General features: G+C 38.7%; 1 protein-coding gene across 1 annotated transcript; it reads right to left on the bottom strand.

Annotated features, from left to right (window-relative positions):
- Window positions 1–1,208: 1,208 nt before the first annotated feature.
- On the bottom strand, window positions 1,209–6,693 carry LOC113407288 (diphthine methyl ester synthase-like; the record flags this gene model as incomplete). Its single annotated transcript, XM_026655623.1, has 4 exons — window positions 1,209–1,469; window positions 2,936–3,039; window positions 4,085–4,124; window positions 6,567–6,693. Coding segments are annotated over 4 exons (495 nt in total), but the record flags the coding sequence as incomplete, so codon positions are not given.
- Window positions 6,694–8,513: the final 1,820 nt, after the last annotated feature.

Here is an 8,513-nt window from a genome sequence, read left to right as displayed (position 1 = left end):
GTACTGTTTGCACCTTTCCAGTTAATTTTCAAATACATGAAGTACTCTTATTGGTGTGCTTAAATTTAATAGTGTGGTATTAGAACATCTATAAATAAATGTTTGAGTAGGAAACTGCTGATTCTAAATAAAATTGTGGAGACGCTATACTATAACTTGGTTGGGGGGTGCTGAAGTTAAGCCATTATGACTTGCCCCAAGTGCAATATTAAAAATTTTGATGTAATCTTTTTTCTACTTGAATGGTTTAAGTAAAACGTTTCATCTGATGTATTTGAAAAAGATTTGGGATCAAATTTCCTTTCAATAAAACTTGGTTTAAAAAAAACCCTGCATGTGTATTTTCTGATTTGACTAGCTGGCAAGTAAGGATCTTGAAAGTCCATGTTGTAGAGCTGATTTTTGAAGAACTACCTCCCAACCTGTGGCACAAACCATGTGGCTTCTTCTATTTCCTGCCATTTTCAGGTGATTAACAGTTACCACTTCAACAGATTCCTAGACTGCAACGTTCTCACCTTTATTCCCTTTTCTAAGGTAGGGTTTATGGACAGGCCTGGCTGTTTCCCATAACCCCCAGTTAATTTCTTTCCACATTCATTTCCCCAATTGCACACAATAGGCCAGATTAATTACATCTTTGAGTGCTACGGTAGCCCAAACCCTTACACAGCTACTTGGATGGCCCTGGCATAGGTGATTCCTTGGTGGTATAATAGGACAGGAGCTAAGCACAGCAGTTTTCCAGAGCACTGATCCTGTTTTCTCCCTCATTTGGAGAATGTGGTACAGGCCCGCCTTGTCATAGTGGGACAGTGCACATGGTGTAGAGTGCACAGAGCTATTCCCCCCCCCCACACACACACACATAACCAGTTCATCTTGCTCAGGTTCATCTGAACTTCCCTCTGCACTGCCCAATGAGAGGCCATTCCTCCCCTCCAGGGGTAGGTCTTCTGGCATTCATGATGCCCCTAGGAAGGGGAAGCGTCTCACCATGATGAGTTCAAACCTGTGAAACCTTCCTGAAAAGCGATCCTGAAACCAGCAGGACACTTTCCTTGCAGTTCCATGTCTTCATCTGCAGAGTATGTGAACTCATGTTAGAGGGAATGTTTATGCTCCCATAATGTTGTAGGTTGCAGAGTATAAGTCCACTTATGCTGTTTGTATGCTTAAAGTAAGGATGGAAAAACTAAATTTTAAAAATTGCCACAAAGCAGGGGCCAGGTAAAGGCTCTTTATTCAAGTGTTCCTTTGACATTCATTGTCTTCAAAGCTAGATTCATCCACAGCACAGAGCTTAAGCATATCTATTTCCAGAGGATGCATATTGCCTGCTATGATCATGGAATGGAGTGGGCCACCTAGTTCTACTGTGGACATCTGTTGTAAGGTGCCCGAAGCAATTTTCTGATCCACGGCACCCACCCTTGCTAGGCCAACACAGAGTGTGTTCTCCGTAACTTCTACAAAAAAGAAAATGCAATTTCAGGAAATAATTCATCTTTCATTTTCTAGAGAGTAAATTCAATCTCTTTACTGAGCAGTATTTGCTTCACTGAAAGTAATGATTGTACGTTACATTTACAAAAGCATTGAATCTCAAGTTTCCAGTCTCTGATTTTAATCTAACACTTTAAAGCCAGGAGTTTTGTTGCAAAGTGAGATGGAATTCTGTTATTTGAGGAGATAGAGTACTCTAAGCTACATGCTGACAGTAGTTAGAATGGGCTGTGGCAAATACACAATAGAGGGGAGTTAGTTCCCTTCTCCATGTGAGTCCTCCTTTCAGTCAGTGCCAGTAGCAGGATATTGGTCTAGGTGAGAAGACTACCTTACTTCGCACCCCTACTTCCAGACCTCAGCAGAGAGAAGTAAACTACTAAAGGAATAATGGTGGAGATTTGCTCTAAAATGTTGTCTTGTAAATAAAAATCAAACCAAATGTTAATAGAAATACAAGTGAATGAAGGTGGGGTTTGTTTTAGCTCTGCTCTCCGTAGTAGTACAAAGGTGAAGTAGCTACCTAATATATAGGCATGGTAGAATTTGATTTTTTTTATAACTGACATACCAATAGTAGTTTAAGCATTTTCTCCAATTTTTAGAGTTTACAAAATTGTGGGTTTTAAACTTTTTTTTTATCTATTTAAAATTTTGTGGGGAGTGTCTGACAGTTGATGCCAAGATTCAAAAACTGAAAGCTTTAACTTCACACTGTCAACATATGTCAAAATATACACTGTAAATATTTTTAAATCAAACTACCTTCAAGCAGCATTTTTCTTTATCTGTAAATTGACAATGTAACTGTCAGCTTGTGTGTGTATATGATGAAAAAGACATCTACCAACAAATCTAATTCTTCCAAGCCTACTTATATAAATGGAATTAATCTGAATTTACCCTGGGATAAATAAGAATTTGGCCAATAACCAGTGAAGTGACTTAAGTGTCTATCATATGAAAATCTGGAAGTACAATTGTCTAAGGCATTCATAGTACAGTTAAAGGGAAACTCAATGTTAAAATATTCTAACAGTTCTAAAAACCGGTGTAAATAATCACTCCATTCTGATCCATTCAAACAGCTTCCCCTTGTTTAATCTGATGGACCCAACGGAAAGATGAATGGTAGCACTGGTTCTCAAACTATGGTAACTGTACCAGTTGAACAAGACTAAAGACCTTGACTATACCTCCAGGAATCACTAACTTCCATTCACCTGTGCTCACTGCCTGCAGTATAGCTTGGGCTTTGCCAAATGCATCTTGTGATCAGCTGCCTAGGATTGAAGGTAGCCCAGTTCCACTTCAGATCAGGAGCTGCTCTAATGAATAGGAGCAGAGCAGTAGGAGAGACTCCTCAGTAAAGGTAGAGAAAGGGGAAGCCTGGAGTACTAGCACCTGGAAACAACTATTAAACGTGTACCTGGTTCTTCTCCTTGAAGCCTCCTATTTTGAACAATGGCAAGAAGCTGTTCTGCAGCTTGGTTCACACTCATGTACCGTGGTGATTCATAAATCTTCTTTCCTCTGTTAGAAAAAGACTAAAGTAATAACTACCTTGCCAAATAGTATTAAACCACAGAATACTAGGTTATTGTAATTCTCTCATTCCATTATCTCTATGGCACATTTCAGCTTTAACATAACCCATGTGGCTTAAGTAATCCATAGGCTTTGTGGTAGGCCTTGGGGGTTGGGGGTTTAGGGTGAATTTCAGCTGAATTGCAATCCCTGGGCTCCCTGCACACTTGTAAAGCAGCAGGGCATGATCTGGCTGATACTTTGCTATCTTAAGATTCAAGTGAGACTGCTGGAAACTATACAGGGTCTGCACTTTAGAAAAACAAAACTCAAATAATCCAATATATTTTCCCAACAATCATGTAGGCAGATAATTACAAAGCAGAAATATATTCAATTATTCTCAAACACATTTCAGCTAGTTTGCCAATTCTGGCTACATTCAAGCAAAGTTTATGAATGTGAGTCTAGGCCAAAAGTTACAGCATGTCTCGAAGCAACAGTTTATAGACCCAATTATAAAAAGGTGGTTTAGAAATGACAAACTTCTTTGAGACAGCTGCATGACCTTAGTTTAACTAACACTATTAAAAATATTTCTGTTTGGTGTTAAGAGAATGGAATGTCAATACTCCAAATGCAGTTTCTGGCCAGTGCACTGAGATGATTCAGAGCACTGTCTTGTTTTCAGCCGTTCATCTGCTTCAGGGAGAGAGACTATACTGTGCAAGATTGAACAATTATAAGACTTCATTCACTGAACAACCTCTTCTAGAAGGACCTAGTTAAGACAAAATGTTCTGTTTACTGAACACAATACCGAAAATTAGTGTGCAATTGCTGCAAACTAAGGGCTTGATCCCACTGAAATAAATGGCAAAAGTCCCATTTATTGCAGTGAATGCAGGACCATGCCTAAGTGCTTTATTTCATTACGAGCGAGCATCTAAGGAACGGGTGAGTGCAGCATTACTAAGTAACAGGAAGGATCTTCAATCAGTTTTCATTATAACATGCTGACAATATATTTATTTTCAAAATAGTGACTCACTTCATCAGGTTTTCCAGAGATTGCTCCTTTACTTTTATGTCTGCAGGATAAAAGTTATATTTATTAGACACAAATAAAGACATCAGAGGTACTGTAATCTTCTCACTCATCTTAATTATCTAAATGGGTAAGGGCTTAATTAGTAGTTTAAATTAGCAGGTCTTTTCTGCTTTTCGTATACCAATATTTTAGCTATTGTAGGAACTACAAATGAGGATTTCTAGCAAAGTAATATCCGCTCTATTCTGAGCTTCATATATTAGTTATGAAGAAAAACCCTTGTCCTTTCCTTTTATAAAGATGAAGTTTTACCTGGGATTGCATTACTTCTAGGATTCTAGTGCAAATAAGAACAATGTAAAACAGCCCTTAAAACAGTGCTTAAGTACTACAATGATGGGCACAGTTGTCATAGGATTGAAAAATCTCAAAATGATACTGTTCTAAAACATTTAATTATATAAGCTTCTGAAAGCCAGATGTATTGCACGCTTCATTCATAGATAGATTCTAGGTTCAGTTGCACCTCAGTAGTCGGAAGGTAAAGCAGCATAACTGAAGGACAGTATTCACTTTAACCACCACACAGGAACCCAATTCATTAGCAGTTCCTTCCTGCTATAATTTCTGGATATGTGTATTTTATATACAGAGCAACTCTGCAATTTTATGGAGTCTCAGGCATCTGCATTATCTCTGACAGGCACTCAAGTTCTACAATATGGAGCAGTGGACATTATATACTCAACAGCAGAATGTTTAGCTTGTACTGACTGTCACAATTTTTGACTTGGTGTTCAAATCTTAAGTGCATTACACTCAAATACATAGACAGGAGACTTACATCACTCATCTTAAATCTGTATTCAATGTGTAAAAAAGCTGTACAAAACCCGTAAAAGTTGGGGTATTTTTACAGTCTTAAAATAGCTGTTCAGAGTTTAGCATCAACTTCTGCCAAGGAAATTATGAGGAAAAGGTTTTTATAACAAGATCTGTGCATAACCTGGCCTTTTAACAAAAAATGTTGTGGGAACTACAGATACAATTTATCATAAGTTAAAGTTACAGTACTTCCAAATCAGAACCATATTCTAATAGCACTGTTTCTGTATTTTGCTTTTACTCATTCGTGAAATATCCTTTAATGTAATTTGACTAAACAATCAATTAAAATAGACCACAACCAAGTGGTATTAAAGGAACACTTATTTTGAAATTATCAGGTTTCAAATGTGACTTAAAATTAGATTTAAGTCCTATACCTGCCATGAATTCTCCTCCCCCCCCCCCTCCCCCAAACTTTGTGGTTTTGCAATGCTGCTATGTTAAAATCAACACAAAATGAGTAACGGTGCAAAGCATTAAGTGCTAACAGATGCAGAGTAAGTGAACCAAAAAAAAAGGGGGGGGGGGAATCTCCCTCCTATTTCCCTTCTTTAAGTTTGTTAACTTGTAATAATAGAACTTAAATTAAAGTTTCTTTAAAGTTACCAAAAATCTGATTTTAACCACCTCTGAAATCATTTCTGTGCATTTGGAAAGTCAGCCAAATGTGCAATGACACTTGTACATTTAAATTGTTTCCAGACTAAGGTTCTTCCAACGCCCACAGAATGCATGTTTTTACTTAAACTATGAATTTGTTAAGCACTGACAGCTCCCTCCTCAGCCCAAGAGACATGGAAATGGTCTTTCCTGAAGTGGTCACAAACCAAGGGCTCGAACCTGCACACTTTTAAGCATGTGTGTAATTTTATGCACACAAACAGGCCCATTGAAGCCAATGGGACTATTTATCATGTTATTAGAGTTATACACAGGCTTATGTGTTTCCAGCACTGGTGTTTAAGATTTGGATTTACAGGAGAGGGGTAAATAAAAAGATCAGACAAAACAATGTGAGCTACTGAGGAGGTTGCTAATTTAAAATCAGTCATCTGTTTTAGATCCTTGCTTTACAGTGTTTTTGTATATTACAATGTAACCTTGTCACTCTGTAAATGTCTTCAGACTAATGAATGTTATATTAGAAGATGAAAATCATTTAATCAAATACTACAAATTTGGCTAATACGACATGCCTCTTCCAAGATGAAGTGTATTAAGGTCTAAACAACTAAAGTAAAATGACACTTGCTAATTACTGCAACCTGATTTGGATCTTGAACAGGAGATACACTTGTCCTTCAACTCATGCTGCATTTTAACAGCATATGCAGATCTCTGATCCTTGTTGAATTCTATTGAAGCACAGGGTTTTATTGATTTCTCTACTCTTTAGAAATCGCAGGCCACAGTGAAACAAGATAGGGCTAGTAAAGCTATTCTAAATTCACATAAGCAATACACAAAGGATGCAATTTTTGGTATATTTTCTTCAATTAAAAACATTTTTCTTCTAAATTTATTACATTTATCACCATAGCCTCTGGATGTTGTACAAGAAAGTGATTACAGAACAAAGACAGATGACCCTTACCAAGTAAGCACAGCGTGTGCATTCCATTCTGCTTGTTCTTCTGAATCTTGTCAAAAAAGCTTTCTGGTTTCCACGTATCCGTCCAGAAAACTACAGAAACTGTTTCTCCAAAGTTGTACAACTTAAAAAAAACACACACACACAAGCAAAGAAGAAATTACTTAAGTGTGGATTACAAAGAGTTTCTATACATTAAATATTAGGAAATTAAGGTTTGACATAACTAAAAGCTAGGAAGTCTTGAGCGTGTTTAAGGAGGGAGCATCAGCTGGAACTAAGGCACCCTTATATAAAAGGGTATTTTCTAAATGATTTTGTTGCATGTGCAGGAAAGAATAAATTAATACCGCCTTTTAAAAAAGGTGTCCTGTTCTCCCCTTGCCGCACTGAAACTCCTTGGAATGGTCTAATGCATTAACAAGACTTTGTTTTTTCTTTGTATCTAAGCCTGGAACAAAGTTTCCCTCTCTGCTACGGAATAGGAGATTTACTACTGTTCTGTCACCCTCCAGGCAGCGATGCACGTTAGAGAATGAGTAGTGAGGCTGCCTGCTAAGGCTTGTATCCAGCTCTTTATTCTGGTCACCATTCTTCATTAACTTTCAATATTCCTTCTACACTTAAAAAGACCCAATCATGTAGTCCTTATTCAGGCAAAATTCCCAGTTAAGTCAAGGTGGACTGGGCCCTTTGGAAAGACTGAAGCAAAACTGTAGGTATCTGGTAGATTATTTCCTAAATCTATAAGGAAGCAGGTAGGCAGCCTCCAATAATGCGGTAGCATCTGCATTCCTGTGTAATGTTTCTACAAGCCTTGGGATAAAATATTCTTGTAATATTTGTATTAAAATAGTGCTCAGAGGATGTGTGTGCTATATATAAAGATGTTGTCCCTGTGCAAAAGAAGTTAGAATCCAATACCATAAGGATCAGAGGACAGGGGCTACAGACAGATATATTTTGTATGCGCGCGCACACACTCAATTCTAGAGACAGTGGCAATTTCATTCACTTGTCCCTCAGTCTTGCCATCATATATTGGCTGTCTTCCCACAGTAATGGGGAAGGTGGACCATGGGAGATATTTGATATAGTTCTGCAGATTAGTTCCAGATGGGCATTGTAAGGGGCAGCATAAAATAGAAATATTTTACTGAGATGTAATTAAATGCAGAATTTGGCCTGCAAATCTATTACTGGTGGTGATGCATACAAAGGAAATAACTCAACTTGGCTTTAAGGTCACAGGTTGAGTTTCAGGGCTGGGAGTTGGAAAACATATTTATGCATCTACACTAAGTTAATTTGATCTGGAAGGCAGCAGAGGCAATAAACACCAAATCCTGATCTGTTTACTGTCTCACCTCAAAAGGTAGAAACACATCTTCAAGACCCTGCCTTAGCCATGCTGTGGTCAGTGCAGGTCTAGGGTGGGACAACAAAGGTGGATTTGCAGCTCCCTGATATGGGGCCTTGTGGGGCCTGGCTCCAGCCCTGGCCACGTCCTCTTTTCTCTCTATCCCATGGCCACACACCCCAACTGCTCCCCTTACTTTAAATCCTACACCGAAGCAAAGGAAGGAGTGCAGTCCCCCCTGTCTGCTAGAAGCAGATGAAAGTCCCTCCTCCTATCCCAGGCTTGGAAGAGCATCTCTTAACTCCCCAACTATTTCTTCTCTGCCACCCTTCCCTGGCTCCTAGCTACAGGCGGCAGACAAGAAAGTTAAATAGATTGAAATTGGGGGGGGTGTGCGCGCAGAGCTCTTTTCAAGCCTGGGACAGGAGGAGGAATTCCCATCTGCTTTTAGCAGAGAAGTGGGAGCTGCACTCCATCCTCTGCTACCCTTTCTTTAAATCTTACACAAAAGACATGGTGGTTCTATGCCATCTGGGGATTTCCCTCTGGCCATTTAAGCCATGAACACAGATCCTTTGCACTGCCAGAGC

This window comes from Terrapene carolina, unplaced genomic scaffold, assembly GCF_002925995.2.
Source record: "Terrapene carolina triunguis isolate 2854851 unplaced genomic scaffold, T_m_triunguis-2.0 Scaffold210, whole genome shotgun sequence".
Taxonomy (NCBI): Eukaryota; Metazoa; Chordata; order Testudines; family Emydidae; genus Terrapene; species Terrapene triunguis.
Note: the sequence above shows the minus strand (reverse complement) of the source record. Positions and strands in the feature narration are given on the sequence as shown.